This window comes from Typopeltis vanoorti, chromosome 17, assembly GCF_054136105.1.
Source record: "Typopeltis vanoorti isolate ZY-2024b chromosome 17, IOZ_Tvanoo_1.0, whole genome shotgun sequence".
In the NCBI taxonomy this organism is placed as follows: Eukaryota; Metazoa; Arthropoda; class Arachnida; order Uropygi; family Thelyphonidae; genus Typopeltis; species Typopeltis vanoorti.
In genome coordinates, this window is record NC_143565.1 from 35,389,611 (window position 1) to 35,413,287 (window position 23,677).

At 33.4% G+C, this 23,677-nt stretch overlaps 1 protein-coding gene across 3 annotated transcripts in view; it reads right to left on the reverse strand.

Moving 5' to 3' along the window:
• The window catches only part of LOC150097287 (putative RNA-binding protein Luc7-like 1), a 121,339-nt gene that overhangs the window by 47,760 nt on the left and 49,902 nt on the right, over positions 1 to 23,677 (reverse strand). For all 3 annotated transcript variants that reach the window (XM_090407615.1, XM_090407617.1, XM_090407616.1), the window contains one exon: positions 4,178 to 4,276. In XM_090407615.1, the coding sequence (XP_090263741.1) occupies positions 4,178 to 4,276 (99 nt within the window). The remainder of the gene's footprint in view (positions 1 to 4,177; positions 4,277 to 23,677) is intronic.

Genomic DNA, 23,677 nt, shown 5'->3' on the forward strand with positions numbered 1-23,677 from the left:
AGGCCATCAAAACTATGGTTCTAGAGTTTTTAGATTTACCATGTGAAACTGCAGACCAACTTACAGAATATGTAGAATATGTATGGCAACTAGTGACAAAGTGGAATATCAAAAAGAAAGTTGTTGCCTTGTCAGCAGATAATACTAATACAAATTTTGGTGGAAGTTCAAGAAGAGGAAAGAACAATGTTTTTCATAAATTGAAATCAAAATTGAATCGTACATTGATAGGAGTTGGTTGTTCATCCCATATCATAAATAATGCTATACAATGTGCAGCTGATACATTGCCCATGGACATTCAAGTTGTCATTGGAAAATTATATCAGCATTTTTATATCTATACTGTTAGAGTGCATACACTCAAAGGTTTTTGAGACTTTTTAAACACTGAGTACAAGACAGTGTTAAGGCACTCAAAAACGCGATGGTTGTCTCTGTTACCCTGCTCTCGAAAGGATGAATGAGATGTATGAAGTTCTCAAATCATATGTTCTTTCACTTGATAAACACCATTGCTTCTAAAAAATTTCTTTAGTAATCCAGTTTCAGAGCTAATAGCCACATTTCTAGAATGCCAATCTGAAATGTTTCATGCAACAATTTGTGCAATTGAAGGTGAGAAAGTCTCTCTTGCTGAAGCAAAATCCATTATTGAAAGCCTCTTAGAGAAACTTCAGCAGAGACAAGATAATGATTTTGCAACAAGGAAAGAACAGTCCTTACTGAAGGCATTAATTGAAAATGGATTCATCACTGAGAATTATGGTAATTATAAAAATGAATTTTATAACACCTGTATAGAATACATTCAAGAATGGTCTTCTGACACTCTTACTTTTGAAAGTTTGTCTTGGATTTTATTGAAGAATCCAGAAGCCAGTCTCAGTTGGAAAAGTGTAACACTATTGAAGAGGTCTGCCCAAACACAAAAATCAATGAAACTGAACTGTTTGATGAGGCGATGATCTCGAAAAAGGCAATTACAGAGAAGAAAGAAGAAATTAAAGCAAAATCTACAGGAGAAATTTGGTATAAATTATTCAACAGTGTTGGAGTAAATGAATTAATAAATTTGAAGAAGACTGTTGAGGTCTGCTGCATTCCTGGCACAAATGCTAGTATTGAAAGACTGTTTTCCCGGATGAACTCCTTATGGACACACGAAAAGAATAGGTTATCTGTAGAAACCGTGAAAGCTATGCTCATTGTTAAAATGTTTTTCAATAAGGACTGTGTGGAATTTCGTAACTTGGTAAAACATAATCATTCTTTATTTGAGAAAATATAGTCATCCGAGAAATATATCACAGGCAAAGATCGATGATTTAGTATTGTTTAAAGTTCAATTTTAAGATTGCTATAATCAATTAAATTCTTTTCCCTTTGCTGATGTTTGTAAGTAAGAAAAGCAATAAAATTTTGTTGGTTTATTCAAACCAAAAGTGTCCCGTATTTTTTTCAAAAATATATGAACCCTAGCTATGGGACCAATGAGTATGTTTGCCAGCGTAGTTGGCCGAGTGGTTAGTACAGCAAACTGACAGGCTATGGGCTGAAATCCCCAATATGGTCTTGGATATTTGTAAATGTTAAGGTGGAAGATAAATTTTTAGTGTCCTGTGTGAGACGACCATTCTGCTTAATGAAGATCTGAAGTGGATTGAAGAGTTTCATGTTTAATTTTTAGAGTAGGGATTCTGGATTATCTATCTTGAGCCTTCCAGCAGTACTAAAACTATATGCCAACAGCCTTTTGTTGGTGGGATTCACATAAATTTTTTTTTCACGTTAATGCTATTTACAGTCAAGCCCAGAAAGCAAAAGGTTAAATACACTAGTACCAGAAATGCTCTACACCAACTTTCAATCTGCATGTAAACTTTATTGCTTGGGTGTTTCCCCAAGTTCGCTTTTACTCCCTGGGTACATAACCAAGATTAAAAAAAAAAAAAAAAATGATGTCAAGAATGTTTGAAAAATCCCATTTCCTGATAGCAGATTATGCATTGCAAAAATGATCTTGTTTAAGACAAACCACAAAAATAGTGTAATTAAACCCAATTACCTTATTTTTGCAGAATCCTTCAAGATGATAAGAACAATGCACTCACCACAGGCTAAGCAACCAAGAATGAGATGCATACCCAAAATACATATTCCAAGTTAAAAACAAACCAGAATAACATGCAATTAAAGAGATTATACACAATCAGCTATAATAATTATACATGTAATACTATAATACATAATTATATATATACACATATGTATATATAATAGAGCCTGTGTAACTCAGTGGATGTGGCATTTGCACACCACGGCGCTTGGCCGCACGAAGGAAGACTTTGTTTCGAGTCTAGTCGACGACTAGAGAAAATTTTTCTAAGCCTTTTTTCGACCGGTTTCCGAGTTAGTCTATCTCTGGCACGGGCAAGCGGGTTTTTCCTCCGGGAACTCTGGTTTTTCGTCCCGTAAGATCAAGAAAATCGACTGTAGAACCCACGTTATTTCAGACATTAAATACATTGTGTTAGGGACCACGAGATGACAGCACATTTGAGCCGTCTCTCTTCACTGTGAACCGCTTAATTGGTGATAGCCTTGGGCCATCTATCTCTGATTGGTACCAGTGGAGATTGAACTGCCCACTCAGTCTCCAAAAGTTAGATAGGGCTAAATGGCCTCGCCTTCTTCCCGTATACGGGAATAAAAAGGCGTTAGCTGGTTTTTTTTTTTTTTTTTTTTTTTTTTTATATATAATACTATAATAACAAAGATCTGTATTTAAGTTTTGTCCATCTGGAAAAGGCATATGGCAAGGTGCCAAGAGAGAAGCGATTCAATACACTACAGTTATATGGTGTCAACGAGGCATTACATCAAGCGATACTTAGTCTTTATTTGAGTTGCAAGTCAGCAGTTAGAATTGAAGTACAGGAAGATGGTTTATGATAAATCTGGTGTGAGACAAGGATGTACATTATCCCCTGCTATTCATTATCTATATGGATCACATTATGAAGGAAAGTGGTATTAAACATGATATCAAAATTGGAGATGTTAATGTCAACTCTTTGCTTTATGCAGACGATGTTATACTTCTAAATAAATCTGCTACAAGTTTGCAAGATTCCCTGACTAAATTGAATAACTGTTGTAATAGATATGGTATGAAGGTCAGCATTAAAAAGAAAGACTATGAAAATAGGTAGAATAGTTGAAAATGTCAACTGTGTGCCTTAGACGATAGAAATATAAGATCTGATAATGTTTGGAATCTTGACAAGTAACAGACTGATTTGGAGGAAAATTATAGATAGGAAGTTAGTAATGATGTAAATGTTTCATGTAGTACTATCATATCCTGTACATTCCTTGAGGGTACATGGCAGGAATTTGATGATGATGATAATACATATAATCCTCATGAAGAGGCAATTATACTTAAATTCAGCAGGGATATTAAAAACAAATAAGGCAGAAATGGTGAACCACTCCTGCAACTTACTCAATACACATGATCAGTTTGGGACTGAAAGTTACAACTGATGGTATTGCAGTCAACTGTAATTTACACTGTTAACCTCCAAGAACTTAGTTCATAGTGGAGTTTCCCTAATTGGGTACTGAACTCTCACTAGCTATAGGAACCACTTAACTGCACCTACCACTTCACTATATGGTATATTTGGCTCAAGTAAATTCATACTGCTAATAGAATTATTGCATTGTAACACTAAAAACAATTTTTCCAACTGCTGATCATACAAAATGACAGCCAAATTTCCTTCTTCCATTTGCAGTTCATTTCCTTGAATTGCAAATGGCTACCTCTCACATTCTGTAACAACTATTAAGATGAAGAAAAAGGATCATGAAATCTGTGCACTAACCACATTTTTAATATGCAATTTATACAGTAGTTCTACTACCTATTTCAAAGTACTGATAACAACTGTTACAAAACATACTGCTACTAATCATGGCACATTAAATGAAATAATATTTCATATTTTCACACACTAAAGTTTGGCACAATTACTAGACTCTTTAAATTGTAATGTTATACAAACAAAATATGATCTTACATTTTCCTGCATGTTAATGAACTATCTTTATTATATGAACTGGCATCAAAGCAGATAATATACCTGACTGAGACTATAACACTTACATCAACATTATAATAATAATCTCGCTTCTTAGCAGCAACTTCATAGTCCGCTCTAAGGGCATGATCATGGATTTTTGGACATTCACCCAAGTCCATTCGCTGTAACAAAGAAAAAAAATTTTCAGTGTTTTTTTTTTTTTTGTTTTAAATCTTTTCTTTTCCATCACTGCAAAAAAAATTGAGCCATATGATGATAAACGATATGATATTCAAAAGACAATACCATTTAAGCTATTTTCTGAAATTATTTTTATCCCAATAAACAGCAAATTTGGTATAAATATTATAATCAATTGCTAAGCATTATTACAAAACAATTCATATGTGTAAAAATAGCTGCAAATAAAACAACCAGATTAGGCATGGATTTCCAAAGCTATCTGGAAAAAAAAACTTTGTAAAATAAATGCTAATATCTTTAACTAGAAACAAAATACAAATTATATGTAAATTAAATACCTAGTATAACAAATTGAATTGTTATACTAGGTATCTATACATCACTTGAGATCAAGAACAATGCATTTCCAGGTGCAGATTTACCAGAGATCTGCACACCTGCAAATATTATATCATGACATAATAGCAAGAATGTACTAGTCAATTTGCATAACTACATAGACATACAGATGCAATGTGTACAGATTGAAAAATAGCAAAGATACAATAATCTACCATTTATCTGACCACATCTAGGACAATTTACTATTCTGATAACTGAAAGATCAAATCATTAAGGTACAATCACATAGTACTGCATAAGGGTTGAATAAATGGTAGATTGCTTTCTAAATCAGAGAGGAGAACTATGAAAAAGTGAAACATTTTGCTTGAATGCTTGAATGCTGTAATGCCAGTAAGTAAACTAACTGACAAACAATAAGTTCTCAACTTTATGAAACAAAAACATTGATATTTTGACAGTTCACTTTTGTTAGTCTCTTGTCCACTTATTTGAGTGCAAGTCTCAAATGAGAATGGCATTCAATACAACTGAAATAATAATTGAAATAAATTGAAATAATTGAAAAACTGAAATAATTCAATACAACTGAAAATGCCATGATAAGACAAAAACTAACATATTCTCAATAAAGAATTGAGAAAATGTAACCTATTCTATATATTTATTAACAATTTGTAGGGAGATTTTAAAAATTAAATTCTTTCTAACTTTCAAACTTTCCACCTGATTAAATTTCACTGAAATTTAATCAGGTGGAAAGTTCGCATGCATTTCCTGGTGTGAGATAACCGAGGAGGAAGGACTGGCAAATAAAATTTGAGAAAAATCAGTCTAAACTAGCATCCAATTTAAGAATGTAGATTCAGCATATAGATTTGGATTGGAAATAAAATGATCAAAAATACGAGGGTGGTCTGAAAAGTTCTCAGCCTAACAATGAAAAAACGAATCTATAATTTCAAAATTATATCCGATTGATTTATTCTTTTTAGATTTAGACATTTATTTTAGCAATACTCCAGCACCTTTATCCTGTCCCTGCAGTGGTTCTCAGTAAGATCTGCAAAATACCCCTCTACAGCTGCAATCACCTCTTGATTCGAAGAAAAACGCTGACCAGCAAGGAAGAGTTTTAGTTTTTGGAAGAGATAGAAGTCAGAGAGAGCCAAATCTGGGGAATAGGGTGGATGTTTGAACAATTCATAGTGGAGATCCCTTAATTTTCCCATTGTCAAAACACTTTTGTGGGCAGGTGTATTGTCCTGATGAAAGATGATTTTTTTTCTTCTGTACACCGAGTCTTTTCTCATAAATTTTTCCGTCTAGTCTGGTTAAAAGTCGGAATAATATTCCCCAGTTATTGTTTTACCCTTTTCAATTAATAAACAAAATGCCTTTAGCATCCTAAAACACCAATGCCATGACCTTTCCTGCTGATGGAACCGACTTTATCTTCTTTGGCACTGAACAACCGATTCTGTCCACTATCAATAACCAGTCCTACTGAACGAGTCCACAGGATTTTTCTTATTTTATTTATTTTTTATTTCACAGCAATGTTGAATCAATGATGTTATAAAAAAATAAAAAACACAAAAGAACTAACATCATATTATAGTACCTAGTAGAAATAAATTGAAAGCACTCAACTGCCAATGAGTTATAGGTTGTGTTAAAACGACTGTCCAGATTTCGGTAAATTGATACAAATACCTGCTGTGTTTTAGGGACAAATACCTGCTGTGCTTCATTGCTGATGCTGTATCTGAAAAATACCGAATTGCAATAGCTGGAGTATTAGGATTAAATGGAAAAATACTACTGTGGTATTTTTATATATTAGTTTCGCATACTAGATTTCAGAACCTATGCAAATTAGAACCATTCACAAGCAAATTAAAAAAAGTGATTTTAGCATCATCTTCATCCCAACAACCGAAATGACTCAAGGGAAGGGCTATTTAGACACTCAGTTTGCAACATCCAACAGTAGAACTTTCCACATGCACGCATGCCACAAAACTTGGACCTTGCATGCTTCACAGCAACTCTAACCAGCTTCCATGAATGACCAAGTTTTACCTTCCAACATTCATAAGCTGCAAAATCTCATTTCTTTGTAACTTTGAAGACCACATTCCTTCAAGTGGTCTTTTCAATCCTCAATATGCCCAATTCCATAGGCCAATTATCTTGGTTACTTGCTGCTGAATCTTTTCAGCAGTCTCCCCATCTTCTTGGAACTCAGGTGACTACATATACATACAGTAATGTAGATGGGTCTTATCGAAGCTATGTAAAATGGAAGCATAACTTACTTATTCCAACATACTTTGTGTTCTCTTTAACACTATTATCCAACAAGATGACAAACTCAATGTCCACAATAACCCTCAAGTTTCTAGCTTCATTGACTACTTTAAAATTCCCATTAATATAATACTCTATTTGCTATATCCTCTGTCCAAATGCATGACCTTACACTTGACAACAATGTCATTTACCCATATGACTAATCTGTTCAAACCAGCAGAAGGGATTCTATATCAGCTACAGTCTTTATCACTCTTCCTAACTTAGCACCATCATCACAAATAATTGGATACAACTTTATATTTGCATCCAATCATTAATATGCATATAAAAATAACAATGGCCCAAGTAAAGAACATTTGGTGCAACACTGGTTGCCCTCTTCCTCATACATCACTTTCTGATATCTGATCAGCCAGTGTCCATGACATGTTTTACAAACCCATTCCTTTGGATGTGTCTGTATAAATAAATGTCTTGGCAAAATCTAGAGGGATTATGATATATATCTATTCCACTTATTCAACTCTGCTGTCACTATTATAGAACATGTAGACTGCTAAAGACCCAATTTAGCAGTATTCTCATGTTGTCTACCCTAGAGGATCCTAGTATAATCTACTTACCTTTGGAAGAGATTCATAACCAGCCTTTTTGATAACTTAATGACTACAGTAGATAATTGGGCTATAATTTTCTGCATCCATCTCAGCCCCACTCTTATCTTTCTATCATTCAACTCATCAGGAATTGCACATGTGAAAAGACTCCATCTGAATCAAATCAGGGGCACTGCTAACTTGCACCCCTCCTTCGGCACCTGCACTGATATCCCATCCAACTGTTGTATTTGAGTCATGCTCTTGTAACAGCTTTAATACTTCTGACTCATTTTTTCATCCAGTTCCTCCTTGGTATCCAGAGAGCCAATGGACCTGCCACAATATATATGCCCTTTAAAGTGAACATTTAACCATTTGTAGTCTGATATTTCTATACCATATGCATTCAACTAAGATCATTTTACAATAGTCATTCTTCCTTTTATTTCCTACTGTAGACCACAGTATATCCATACAGATGTTTTACAGAATTTCTGTTGTTGCAATAAAGTTCAGAATATTGTATAATTTTTTAAATGGATCTTAATATTATTAAACCACTTTTGTTTTTGAAAATAGAAGTGTGAAGACTCAATTTACTTATTGAAGTTAAGATAGAATTTTGAGAATAGGAAATTATCATAGCAAATTACATATATCTAGGATCTTACTTGTGATATATACGAGGGCTGTTCAATAAGTAATAAGACTAATTTTACTGTTGCGAAACCACTCATCACAATATTAATTTCTGTGGAATAAAGAAATGTTGCTGTCTGTATTAACAAAAGAGGTTGATAGATGGCGGATATGGGCTGATATGCCAGAGTGTCACGTGACTAAATGCAAGCTTGTTTCGGCGTGCCTACGAGCCACAACCAGTCATCGAAATGGAAGCATCCTTGGAACAGCATTATGCGATTAAATTTTGTGTGCGTTTGTAAAAATCGGCATCGGACACAACATGATACGCGAAACTTTCCATGATGAAGCAGAGGGCAAGTGTTTTTCGCTTGCATAAAACTTTTAAGGAAGGAAGGCAAAATGTGGAGATCTTGAACGTGAGGGAAGACCTTCAACATCCATCACAGAGACAATGATCAACACAGCAGCGATTATCGTCAAGGAGGATCGCAGAATTACAGTATGCCAGCTGCATGTTGTCCTGAATATTTCTGTGGGAAGTGTTCACTCAATCATGACTGAACATTTGCTGTCATGACTCAATCATGACTGAAACGTGTTTGCGCTTGATGGATTCCGAAACTCTTGACACCGGAGCAAATGCAGCATCGAGCGGATGTGTGCACAGAATGGAAAGAACGACTGGATGAAGTTTATTACAGTAGATGAAGATATCATTACAGTAGATGAAGCTTGGTTGTATCACTATGACCCTACAATGAAACAACAAAGCAGTGAATGGAAGCATCCATCTTTGCCTACCCCCAAGAAAGCAAAAACTGTAAAATCGTCTGGTAAAGTTATGACCATAATGTTTTTTTGACTACGAAGGCAATGTTTACCAACACGCTGTAGAACCCGGGAATACTGTAAACAGCTCATACTATGTGGATGTTTTACGGACAATGGTACAGCACGTCAAAAGGAAGCGTCCATTGCTGAAGAATGGCTTCTTATTGCACCACGATAATGCAAGGCCACATATTGCTGGTTGTGTAGTGGACGTTTTGCATAAGAAAAATGTAGATATCCTACCACACCCTCCATACAGTCCTGATCTTGCACCGTGCAATTTCTGGCTGTTTCCTCAGCTCAAGAAAACACTAAGAGGCCGCCATTTCAAAAGCAGCAAAGCATGTGTAAAAGCTGCGGAGGCGGTTTTTAAAGAACTATCAAAAAACGGACTTTCACATGTGTTTAAGAAGTGGACGCAACGTTGGGACAAATGCATCGCGTCTCACGGTAGTTACTTCGAAAAAGACCATGTAAATGATGACGATTAAAGGTAATCTGTTTTCTGTATAAATATAGTCTTATAACTCATTGAACAGCCTCTGTATGTATGTATGTGTATATACACACACACACACATATCCATTTAACTCCTATGATGTAAATTTTTCATGTAGTACTATCATATCCTGTAACTTGCAACTTAAGGAGGGTGCAAGTCATCCCTTGAGGGTACATGACAGGAACTTGATAATGATGATAAACTTTTTACAAATAATAAAAAGTTTAAAACTTTCACTATAAAGCAATAAAATTTCAATATCTTTCAACCTGTTCAGCTAAATTCTTTTCATAACACGATTTAACCTTCCTCACCATGGCTACCACTATCCTAGCCTGCATTCTTTATAGTGCTCCAGTCTTATCACTCCTTTCACAATATCAGATCCAATACTCTTTTCATGCACCTCTATCTAAATTTAAAAATGGTACCTTATATACATTTAATTCCCATGCAGTTAATACTATTATTCTTTGGCTGTCGACTCCTCTACCACACAGCTTCTCATTTGAAACTTTAGTTTATTATAATTGCCTGCTTCTAGTTCCACATATGTCCTTAGTCAATTTGTGCAAAAATACTTTGTTTATAAATTGTTGTTCTGGTGGTGTCAATACTGCAAAAAAGTCAAAAGAATAATTACAAACAAACCTTTCTACTCACAAAAAGGTTCAAAAACAAGTTGACTTATTATAGCAAACATTGCTAAAGCAAATTCACTCATTATGAAAAGTCCCAACCACAGCAAAGCGCTCAAGAGCCAACCACTATAACAAACTATTCTTTTTGTTTCCACAAGTTTATTATAGTGAGCTGACTGTATACAGGGGAAGCCAAAGGTTAGAAAAAATGTCACTTCCAACCAATTGCACTAGCTTTTAGTAAGTAATGCTGTAGGAAAGATTAACAGAAGGAGTGAAGTGATATGGGTGAGCTGATGCTCAAGGTGACATATTTTGAAGTAAAATTATAAATACAAGTTCAGCAAGACAATGCCATGAGTGTGACCTATAAAAGAAATAGATTTTTTTATTATTTTTATTACAGACTTAAGAGACTATGGATTATTACACTATAAAAGTAACATATACAACAATCCAAAAGAAAGCCATTTGTAGCAAGCTAATGAATTCTCTTGGGCTAAACTTCCCTCAAAACATGAGACTGCATCTCTAGGAAAGACAAGCTGCTGATAAAAAGTTATTTGGCAATGTGCATATTCCACTGAGATATGAAAGGGGCAGTCACTTTTTCCTTGCTGATCAGCCAACTACAATATAATATAAAACCTGAAACGAGCGACTTCTGTGCTTACATTTTTTCTTATTGACAGTAGCACTATGCTTCTCAAAAAAATGCAAGCACAGATTCCACTAAACTAAATATATGCTGATTTAAAGTAAGAAAATCCATGGAAAGAACTAAGATTTGAATAAAATGCAATACTGAAAAAGAAAAAAATTTGAATCTCAGGAATATTTGGTCTTGAACTACATGTTACAACATAATACATTTCCAAACAAAACATTAAAAAATTTCTTTTGATTTTTAATAGCACTGGTAAAGTTAAAATTTTAGAGTGTAAGAAGCATTTCAGCTTAGCTCATATGAGCTATCAAATTATAAAGAGAAAGATTCAAAAGGAAACCACCACATTGCTTATGTAAAGAATGACTAAGCACAGTTGAATATTTTTCTAAACATAAGCTGGTATCATGTTTGCAAGTGATATAAAGCAAATATCAAAGGATATCATTCAATAACAGACTAACAGTTAGACCTATGTGAACACTTTGCTGCATTATAGTTAATACACCTGATGTACAAATATCACTGTCATGCTGTTGCTGGTTATGTTCGCACACAACATAAAGTGCACCAACTAGAAAGCCCTATTATCAGAGAACTGTTTGATAATGAGACCAATATAGGGTTACAAGAATTGTGCATCCAAAAAAGTTATGGCAGTACAGTCAAGGAGCATATCAGAATGCACAATACCTCACTCAATCTCGTCATGGATGGGATTAGCAGAGAACTGCACAGATTAATTTGTCAGCTAAAAACATGCACCTACAAATACAAGGATCACAGGAACAATGACACTCCTTAGTCTCATCTGGTCTGATAAATCCTTGTTTTAGATGTTCCACACTGACTAACGCAGCTAGAGACAGCAATGTGGATAAACATATCTAGTGTTCTAGGTGAGACTGTAAGAAGTATTTCCTTAGTGAATATTAGGTGTCTATCAATATGGTTATGTCCAAATGTTATAAAGCAATGTCCAAATACTACAGATAACTTGAAGTATGCTGACCAGATACATCCCTTAATATAATGTTTACCCATCAGGAAATAGTTCCTTCCAGTAAGATATTGCTACCATAAATATGAAGGTAGCTATCACACATAATTGTTTATCATAACACATAAAAGGAAGCATTTTGATACCACTGTTTTGTCTCCAGTTGTTGTATTGATTTTTTTTTTCATGCGACTCCTTCACCTATGAAAGGTTTATGAACCTATAGTACACATTCATACAGTGAATGGAGTTAAGGATTTGACCCCCCCTTTTTTTTAAATCAATTTTAATATTTTTTATAATTAATTACTCAAACCACTTCAGGTCTCCAAGCAGGGTGGAAGTCTCACATCAATGAAATCCATCTCCCACTTAAGATATTCACAAACATCCATTTCTATAGTAGGATTCAAACCCACACCTGTTGGAGAGCACATATACTAACCACTTGGCCAACCAGACAGGCAATCATAATTAGAGCATTAATAATGTGATCAAAGAAGTAAGGTTACAATATTCAAGCTAATGATCTAATGCCTTTATTTCATCCTCTGAGTGCATTTTCTCTGTATGATTACTGTATTTGTCTCTGCATTTTTAGCTGACAAAAATCAATCTACAACTGGTCTAACTATTTTGGCAGAAGATGAGGCTCCCAAATCCGTGGCAGTTTCTTGCAACCAAATTCATTTAACTGTTTTGCAAAAAGCATATGCTGATTCCCAGAATATGCCTTTCACTTCTGAAGTGAAGTTTTTATAGCAGTGATTTTTCTCCATCTTAATGCATGAAATAAGGCAAGTACAGTTCTGTTAGCTCAGCTCTTCAATATGGCAATCACTGCTATAACAAACTACTCAAAAATGCATATGTATAATATGTTATGCCAAACAAAATTTACTATAGCATATTATTCACTACAACTGATAAACTGTTCTTGTAGTACAGGTAACTCATTATATATGGGTAAGGTTGCATTCCTGAGAATTGCCATGCATACTGATAATGCGTAAAATTAGATAATAGAGGTTGCATTCTCAAATGAGCGAGTTCTGATCTTTCAATATGAATTTAATTAAAAATGCATCTATTTTTCATATATATTAAGGCACAAGAGTAGTGAATGAAATATTCAATACCCATAACTATCAAAGTAGTTCTTTATTTCCAAGATTAATAGATCATAAAACTCTCCCAAAAAATATCCACTGAAAATCTGATGTTATCCAGCCCTTTGGGTTGCAAGGGGCGGTGATTGTGTAATATTGTGAAGTCCTGGACTTCATAATATAACATATAGCCTCTTCCACTCAAATACCACACTCACCTTCTCGTGATGGAACCTGTTATCACAAACGAAGCTCTGGTGACTTGGTATCGGTGGTGTAACCGAAACATCTACACAAGAGTAAATGCTTATGCACAAAATGAATGTCTGGATGTTGAGGTAGCAGCCCTACCACCAGAATAGGAACTCTGTGGCCTAACAACCTGCAAGTCTCCGAAAATTTAAATGCTGTTTTCAACTCAGACTCCTTGGTATCAACTAAAGTTTGGAATGTTAAACACTATCAAACAGGAAAACTAGCACAACTAAGAAAGATGGAAAAATATATAAAATTATTGGGGGTTAGCGAAGTAAGATGGAATGGTACTAGTAGAATAAATTTTCCCATTGGGAGTGTGTTTCTTTATTCAGAGATGCCTAATATAACTGATATACAGTGGTATCTCGCTAATCCGAACTAATAAAAACCGTGCTCGTTCGGATTAGCGAATTTTCCCCCAAGAGACGATAATAACTAGCGTTTAAGACAAAAATAATAAGATTCTAATGGTACATCAAATTTAATTCTGTAAATAAATGAAGTAACTGATAGAAAAAAAGCTACTGTACTGTAATGTAAAAATACAGTACACAAGTTTATTTTAGTAAAAAAATTTAGTTTTGTATGTACTTGTTTTGTTAAGGATTCTGATTTAATAAAATTGCATAGTTCATTACGTAACTTAATTTGCATAAAAAATATCACTTTCTTGTACACATCACAAAAAAAGTTTCACAAAATAACACAAAGTTTTTTTTTTATTTCTTTGTAAAAAAAGTCACTGATTTTCTTTTGCTTCTTGAAAGCTAAACTTTTTTAGAATGCTTCTTCTCGGAGCTGCATTAGCAACAAAATTTTGTGGAATGGCATATCATTCTGCTTAACCCATTCTATAAAGAAGTTGACATTAAAACTGTCAACTTCTTTATCGTCATCATCTTCTAATTCATTCTGTAGAGTCATATTTATAATTTCTGCATCTGATTTGATTTCAAATTCAGTGATTCATGACGACAATACAGTACATACTGTACAGTATAAAAAAGCAACGTGAACACATGCAATAAATCAAAATAGGCCTACAATATAACCATACAATCGACAGTATGAAAAAAATACTATACTGTAATAATAAAATAAATAATAATAGTTAAAATAATAATTATTAAATAAAAATAATAGTGCATAAAATAATAATACATAATTTTTTTTTCTTTCAAACTGCAGTTCAGATTACTGGAGGGTTCGGACTAGCGAGATACCACTGTACATCAATATGGAGTTGGAATCCTCATGAACAAAATATTTAGTCAAGCAATGATTGAATGGGAACCAATTTCAGAACGAATAATAATAGTTAATCTTAAAACTAAATTTGGAAGACTAAATGTTGTTCAGTGCTATGCCACAACTGAGAATGCATTCTTTGAAAAAAAAAAAGAAAAGTCTTACAGCCTACTTGATAAAACCTTGATGATGACAAATGGTAATGAGAGCATACTTCTCATGGGCAATTTCAATGCTAAAGTTGGTATAAATGATAAGGGCTGGAAAACGTAATGGGCAAGCATGGTTTGGGAGAGAGAAATGTAAATAGTGAACTGTTGGTGTTACTGTGTGGCATATATAACTTAGTAATAGATGGCACAATCTTCCACCATAAGAGAGTATATAAAGTAACCTGGGTGTCACCAGATGGCAAAACACAATCAAATAGATCATATTGTCATCAGCGAAGGGTGCAGGAAAATGTTATTAGATGTCCGAAAGAAAAGAAGTGCTGATATTGGCTCAGATCATCACCTAATAATAATAATACGATCTATGCAATTATATACAGTAAAACCCCGAAGTTACACGGTATGTGGGACCATCAAAAAAAAACGCGTAAGTCGAATTTGCATAACTCAGGGTATAATTTTGCATGTGATTTATATATACAAACATGCAATTGGGACCAAAGGTTTACAAAAACACCTATTTTTTAAGAAATATAATCATAATTGTAGTTTTTCATACATAAAAAAAAGAAAGTGATTTCGATGTCGATGGTCTCAAATTCTAATAGATTCGTCTGATGGCATAATGTCTTTTTCTTGTCATGCAAAATTTCTTCATAGCAAGCTAATGGTTTTTTTGTTCCTTGCCTTGTGGCTACAATTCGATCCTTGTTAGAATCTATGTCCTCCAAAATCTGCAAACCTTTCTTTTATTATTGTTCTTACTGTGGATTCCTGTAGATCGAACTTCTTTGCTAGCTCACAAATTTTTATTCCGCCTTCAAAATCCTTAATAATGTTGAGTTTTGTTTCCAAAGTCTATGTTTTTCTTTTCTTGCTAGCTGTAGAAGAATCGGACTTGCTTCTTTTGGATGACATTATTATTTTTTATGTGATAAAATTTTTATCAAGAACATAACATTAAACAATCGCAAGGTTAGTAGACTATAAAAATCGTGTATGAATGGAAACCGCGCGAAACACGTTAGTGCTTGTTCGCAGCATGTGCGACACTGGCAAATGTGGCCGGCGTCTGAAAGATATGACTAGTGGTGAGGCATGAAGTGGGATGGGAATACATACATATAAGAAACCGCGTAACTCCGGATTCGCATAAGTCAGGGTATGACTGTATTCGAAAAAATCATCATGGGAAAACATTTAATAGACAGAAATTTGATATTTCTAAATTACTAAATGCTGAAGTCTGCAATGGGTTTAAAATAAAGTTAAGGGGAAATATGGATAGTAATTTTGAAGGAAGAGAGGATATAAGGAATGATGATATAGAGGCTAACACAGACAATCACAAACATCTATGCCTATGGCAGGATTTGAACCCGCAGGCTTTGGCTGGAGAGCGGATATGCTAATCGCTCAGCCAACCAGGTCAGCAAAAGTTACGCCCAATGTTGAGCTTGAACCCATACCCCTGAGATTAAGAGTCTTGGGTTCTACTAACTGAGCTAGCCAGGTATTCATTTTGTTGCCAAAAAGAAATTATCGATGAAAACTTGGAGACTAGTGGATGAAAAGAAAAAAATAAAGCTGAAATTATGTACAAGAAGTACTCCCAAAAAGGAAAATGAACTTAAACACAAACATAAGATTTTAAATAAAAAGGTTAAGAGAAGTGCTAGAAAATATAAATGGCAATAGTTTGAAGAATTGGCATCACAGACACAACAAGTTGCAGACAAGTATAACCGTAGAATTACACAGTATCATAAGAATACTTTCTGGAGAAGCCATGCAAAAGAATGTCCCAGTGAAGAATCTCAATGGAAAAATTCTAGTATCAACAGAAGATCAATTGGAAAGCTAAGACAACATTTTTAATCAAATCTTGAACAATAGCAATGATAAAATACAAACAGAAATAAAAAAAAGGAGTAGACAAATTAAAAATTGATACCAGCCAACCATCTAAATTGGAGATAAAAAAAAGCTATTAAAGAAATGAAAAATGAGAAAGCGGCAGGACATGATGGTATCCCAGCAGAGTTCCAAAATCTGACACAACAACAATCACAGGTATGCTCTATCTACCATTCCAAGATATCTGGGAAAAAAGACATTCCATAAGTAATGGAATACAGAAATAGTAAAAATACCAAAGAACAGAGATCTAGGAAACTAATAATTGAGGGAGATAAACTTGCTATGTGTCATTAGCAAAATTTTCAATTCCATTGCAAGAGATTGTGTGTGGAATGCACTTCAAAATAAAGGAATGTCACAGAAGACAATAAACCTCATACAGGAAGGATATAGCAAATTCCAATGCCAGGTGCTGAATGATAGATATCTGTCACAACCCTTTCAAACCGTATCTGGAGTGCAACAAGGATGTCTGCTATCTCCCTTATTTACATTGGTGCTAGATCAAGTTCTAGAACAGACAGCAATGAAACATGTCAAAGGAATATCATGGAAAATAAATAAAACTTTGGGTCATCTAGACTATGCAGATGATGTATGTCTAATTGATTGCAGACATGCAGATATCCAAAATCTTCAAACTGACTTTTCACTGACAGTCAGTTTGAAAATAAATACAAGCAAAACAAAAGAAATGAAAATCAACATGAACAAGGCACCAAGTACAATTGAAAATGGAAAAATCAAAACTGTTTTCACATTTTACATATCTCGGCAGTGTTTTATCTGCAGATGGAGGAGCAACTAGGGATATTGACATAAGGATTCAAAAGGCAAGAAGTGCACATGCTAAACTTAGTCGAGTATGGAAAATGAAAAACATTCACACAGATGCAAAATTAAAAATATTTAATGCATGCATTAAATTAATTCTTTTATATGGATGCAAAACATGGCTGGTTTCAAAGGAAATACAAAGAAACCTACAAACATTCAGAAACTAATGTATGCGGAGCATACTTCGAATTTGGTGGCCACAAATTATTACTAACGAAGACCTCTGGAAAAGAACAAATCAGAGAAAATCAACCTTGAAATCAGAAAACTGAAATTTAGATGGACATACACTTAGGAAAGTGTCATGAAATCTGTAATGCAGCCAGCCCTGGAATGGAATCCACAAGGAAAGATAAAGTGTGGCCATCCTAAAAATACATGGAGGAGATAGACTAATAGAATGCGAGAAGATTTTGCTGAAGTAAGACCGTGGCAAAGATAAGGAACTGATCTAAAGCATTTATAGACAGATTCCCACTGTTCCCAGTGGAATCTGGGAAAGAAGAAGAATCTTCAATGTATTGCCTCCCAGAAGCAACTTCATCTTTGGGAGATTTAATCCAGGTGTGGTCTTCTCTTCAATGGATATGTGGGTATGACTAGGCATATGCTTCCAAAACAGATCAGTTTCAACTAGGTTAACACCTGCTCAGTATGTAACCCTCTGCTATCTTTGCTTTGAAGAGATCATGAAATTCTCCAGTGGCAATGTGATTTTCATGGAAACCAAAGAACACACACACTGTGTGTGTGTGTTCTTTGGTTTCCATGAAATATAGAGAATAAATTACTTTAATCATAAGAGTCAACAAAAAATAATGTGGAGAAGTAAGGACAAATGTGTGCTATAGATTATCTAATTTTTCAGTGAAGTAGATAGCTAAGGCAGTGTAGAATACATGGGGATTTTCAAAATGAAATTAAAAGAATGGGAATATGTATCCAAAAGAAAATAAGAAAAATAAAATTCCACATATTATTAGTATCTATAGCCCAAAGAAGGAAAACCAAAAACAGAAATTGAATTTTATGAAACATTATAGAAACCCATTAAAAAATACCAGTTGAAATAATACTGACAATATACTTAAATGCAAGGATTTAAACAATGTGATACTAGGGGCATGTCAAAGATTCAGTGAAACAACTAGAATATGATTACTTCAATTCTTGTAAAGATAATGAATTGAGAATAAATTACTTTAATCATAAGAGTCAACAAAAAATAATGTGGAGAAGTAAGGACAAATGTGTGCTATAGATTATCTAATAAATAACAAATAGAACAAAAACAAATGAAATAATGAGATCTAACATAGAGATCTAACATCTACAGACATTGTAAGTGCTCATGAAAACAGATGGATGGGAAAACAAACTCCAAAGTGAAAAAGTAAAATAAATATATGGAAAATTATTACAAAAAAGCAGCATAAGAATGCTTTAAAATAGACTAAGAGCAATTTGAAAAAAAAATTATAACTGAGGAAGACAGATTCTCATGATAGAGAAATTAACCAAAACACAAAACGAGCAGTATATACAAGACAGTGTTCAAACTAGTTTTAAGTTGTGGATCTAAATCGGGTTAGAAATAAAACAGGTGATCAAAGACTGGAGGCCGCAGATACGAGTTCTGAGAAAGAAAGAAAAAAAAAAATTAAGGAAATGAGCAGATGGCATGAATGGCGGAATCATTTAAAAATGGAGACATTAGAAAGGAGCTTGAGAGGAAAGTATAGTAAAAACAGGTGCACCGATGCTATGCTAAGATGGCAAGAAAGACCAAGAGGAAAACTAAGAACTAAGTGGCATGATTCAACGAGCAGTGTCCTAGAAAACCAAAATATTAGTTATGATAATATTGGAGCTCTGACAAGTAATAAATTAAAAGAAAATTGTTGATAAATTAATGATCATGTAAATTTAATCACAATAGTAGCCTGTACATCCCTTGAGGGTAGATCAAGAATAAAATAATGGTGTGAAGTTGTGAAATAACTGACATTAAATGCATCTCCACCAACCATAAGGAAGGAAACAGTAATATATTGCATGGCCTGTAATAAGGTTTAAGAAAAGTGCTAAACTAGTTATAGCATTATCTACTAGAATAATGGTGGCAGACTTTAAAAACACACACACAAATATTTCATTGTTAAAATAAAGAAAAGGGGATACCAGTTGATAAAAAAAAAAAACTGTATTTCCTATCTCATATTCCTGATGATTTGTTCATGAATTATATTTGAGTCAGTTAGATAATGTCCATTTATAATGGAAAATCTGCACTATATAATCAAAATTGAAAATATGAAATTAGAAAATTCAAGCATTTGTCTGTTTTTCTCTGGATCTTTCCATGGCATGTCATAAAGCAGATTTGCACATTAGTGTATACTAGCAGTCACTGATTAGAATGCAAGATACTAAATAGTGAAGGTGGCTGTTGATGGTCCTCATTTTTTGAGAAGATAGAACCTAAAACCCAACACAGCAAATTCTAGCATATTTTCTGCTTTTGAAAACTATCAAAATTTCTTTTCAGATGTTTAAAAATGCATGTTTAAAGTATAGTTTTAAAAGAACATTACAAAGATATGAATCAAAACATTACACATATGTACAAGGTTTTTCACAATGAGTTAGGTTCTTATTCACCATGGGAAATACTTAGATAATGGATAATCATAAAATCATCATATTAAGTTTTTTTTTTTTTTAGTTTATATTATAAAAAACATTTCCACATTCAAGTTAAATAATTACTTGTTTAGTTACTAACCAAAGCTGTTTTTTTTTTATTTTTATTTTTATTTATTTTAAGAGTAGCTAAAGTCATTAAAACTTTTTGGAAAGAATATCGAAAAGATATGGTGCTGACAAAATGTTTGAAGTTACTAAAAGAGTATCACAAAAGGAATCAAAGATCACAAAGGAGATATAAAAATCTTGGAGATCCAGTGACAAAATGAGGAATATGTTGACTGATTCCGCAAAACATGTATGGTGAAGTTATATGCAAGGTTAGAAAACACAGAATAAACCCCATGGTGGACTCAAAATTCCCAGCACATAAGCTGGCAACTGTCCAAAAGAACAAAAGAGATAAATGTACAATAGCTTAATTGCATAAAAAGTCACAGAAAAATTTTCAAAAGAATGTAAAATTAATATGATAGGGGAAAGTAAATGTTTTTGGAAACCACTAAAAGCTTAGAAACAAAAAGTGTTACAAAAGGAATCAAAGCCTACAAAGGTGATATGAGAAGGATACAAGGACATCTTTATTAATTATAATGAAACTTTATTAATAAAGTAAACAGATCAAAATAGCAAAGAAAATGCAGTCTACAGGAGTAGATATCAATACTAGAGTAGAAAAGCCATCAGAAAGATTAAATGAAATGTCGAAAGGCAGCTGGAGTAGATGATATTCAACCCAAAATATAATGGTGTGTTTTGCACTGATTACACTGAAAAGTCCAGAAGGCTTGGTCAGAGTCAAATGACTGAAAAAGAGATCGCACAAATTCATAAAATAAAATTAAACACGTTTCAAAAAAGAGGAATTTCCTCATTGAGAGTTCCAAGAAAGATATGTAAATATAATACAGAAAAGTAAGAAATGGTAGTGTGTGTGTGTGTGTGTGTGTGTGTGTGTGTGTGTGTGTGTGTGTGTGTGTGTGTGTGTGTGTGTGTGTGTGTGTGTGTGTCGGGGGGGGTTAGAATAAAGCTGGATTTAAGCCAAATAAATATTTTACAAGACCAGATTTTTACTTTACAATAAATAACACTATTCTACAAAGAATTGAGATCAAAACAGGATTTGATCTCTGTACATTCTCTGCTCTAAAATTTACGTATTTTAGTGCAGAGAATTTAAAAACAACCTTTTCCAGCACATTGGGGTTCTTGGTTTATCAGTATGCAAGAACATTGCAAAAAAAAAAAAAAAAGAATGAAATTGTAAAATGAATATAAACACCCAAAATTCAAACACTTAGATATTTTAATCTATTTACAATAAAAAATTAAATATACAAATCTGAAGTGCTAATATGCACTTCATTTCTTCTGGTAAAATCTTTGCATGCCTCTTTGAAAACACCAAGAGTAGTCCCATAAGCAAAGCTTCAGTGACATCTTGTGGTAGTCTGTATAAAAATTGATAATTTTTAGCTTTACTATTGACAAAAACACTTGTCAATTTCCAGGCTCCTAGTTCTAGTTAATGAAACTTTTTGAATTCATCATCTCTTTGATACTCCAAATGTGAAGTAACTAATACCTTTACTTACATCCTTGGAGCTAATGTTCTAGTTTTATTGTTGAAGACAATATACAATGTTTAAATATACTAAAATATCTAATGAGATCATTTAAATTCTTCTGTTCTTCTCTACAGTAAACTTACTATAAAAATACTGATAATTATTGTATAAAAAAAAATATGCATATTACTATGGAAAGCAATTGCCATTTAACGAAAAACTGCACAAGAGATATCTTTAAAGTGCAAAAATGGTAGGGAAAAAACAACCGGAGTTATTTTTTGATAAACTCATCCATCTGTGCAGGTAGGTTTGACTGAGTAGATAGTTTAGCCACTCTCCAAACCAATATGGGTGCAAGTTCAAATTGTTGAGACAAATGTTTATAAAAATAATTTTAAAGTGGTTGACTATTTTTGTTTGCGAGATCAAACCCTGCTTATCAGAGGCTTGGAAAAAAAGTTCCATGTCTGGGTTTCTAGAACAATTTACGAATTAACCTTTAGCCCAGTACTAGGTTTACAGAATTTCTTGGGCATAATTTATGTAAAAAAAAATTATATCAAGCAATAATGAGACCAATGGATGGAAATATTTCATTTTTGAAGCCATATTTCACTAAACAAAAAAAATATATATTAATTAGAACCCATAAAATCACTGAAACTGAACTGATATAGAACATGCATTTTGTGCTTTTCATTCACCTCCGTAGTCAGGAGGTTTTATATGAATATCTTGGCTTTCTCAAAAAGAAATGTACTTGGTTGTACCACAATGCTTTTGTCAGAAGACATCATTTTACAAATTTTGTAAAACTAAAAATTTTATTTATTTTTATTAATTCAATAATTAACTCAGTGTGATAAAATACAAAATAAACTCATGAATTTACTATATTCAAACCCTTCTCTTCAGATATATGAGACACTTAAAACAACTCCTATGTAGTGGGAAAAAAAAAAAAAAAGATTAAAACTAAAAGGACTTTTTTTCCCACTACAATTTACATTTCTTAAGATATATTTCTTTGTTGGTGGCATATGACCTAATTAACATAAGATTACAAACATGGAAGCTACAGTTGTAGCCAAACTTTTGCGAGAAGCATATTTTGGCTATGTCGCCATACAATACATAACATCATTAGGTTACTGAATGTCTTTAGGTGATAGATCTTTATTACCTGGTGCAAAACCAATGCTTTGCTTAGAGGTCTGAAGTGGATGGAAAAGTTCCAATTTTTGTTTCTATAGCTGGGTTTTCTGACTTAACCCTTAGCCCACATAAGGTAACTTGAAATCCTGTTTGTATCCTTTTGTGGCTGGATTCTATAGTGGATAGGAAAAAAAATTCAGGCTTGCCAAATAAGCTTGAAACGTTTTTTTTTTTTTTCCCCTCTACTTCCTCTTGGCTCTAATTGAGAAAGAAAACAGTTTTCTTTGCTCTGACTGAATTTTGAAGTCCAGTATTGGTTTTCTTTTTACTAAAATTTAAGTTCAAGTTATGGTGAAAACTGGATAACTGAAACCAATCTCAAATGGTCTTTTACCACATTCTAATTATCCTCTTATTTAAAAAATGCACCGATTGTGTCAGCAAATAACTTAGTGAATATCAAAATCTGCTTAGTCTTCTCAATGTTTTCCATGTTTTGCTGAATAGTATATCTACATTTTTCTTCAGTGCATTCATCACAATGTCAAGCAAATAATGTTCATTTTTCTGCTGAATTCTATTCTTCCTCTTAATAATTTATGTCAATGATGCAGTACAAAAAAGTATAACTGCCAACATCTGATGGATAACTCTTAAGATCATCATATGCTTACTTTCTTCAAGTGAAGAATTCATTCTAAATTTTTCCTTTACAATCTAACAAACATTTGAGGGAAAACATTCAGAAAAGCAGAATACCTTACAATTATATCTGAAAAAATAACAGTTCAAGATAATGTATGCATGTTGCAATAAATACCTATTTCTACTGTTCAATTTGTTTAAACTTAGTTCA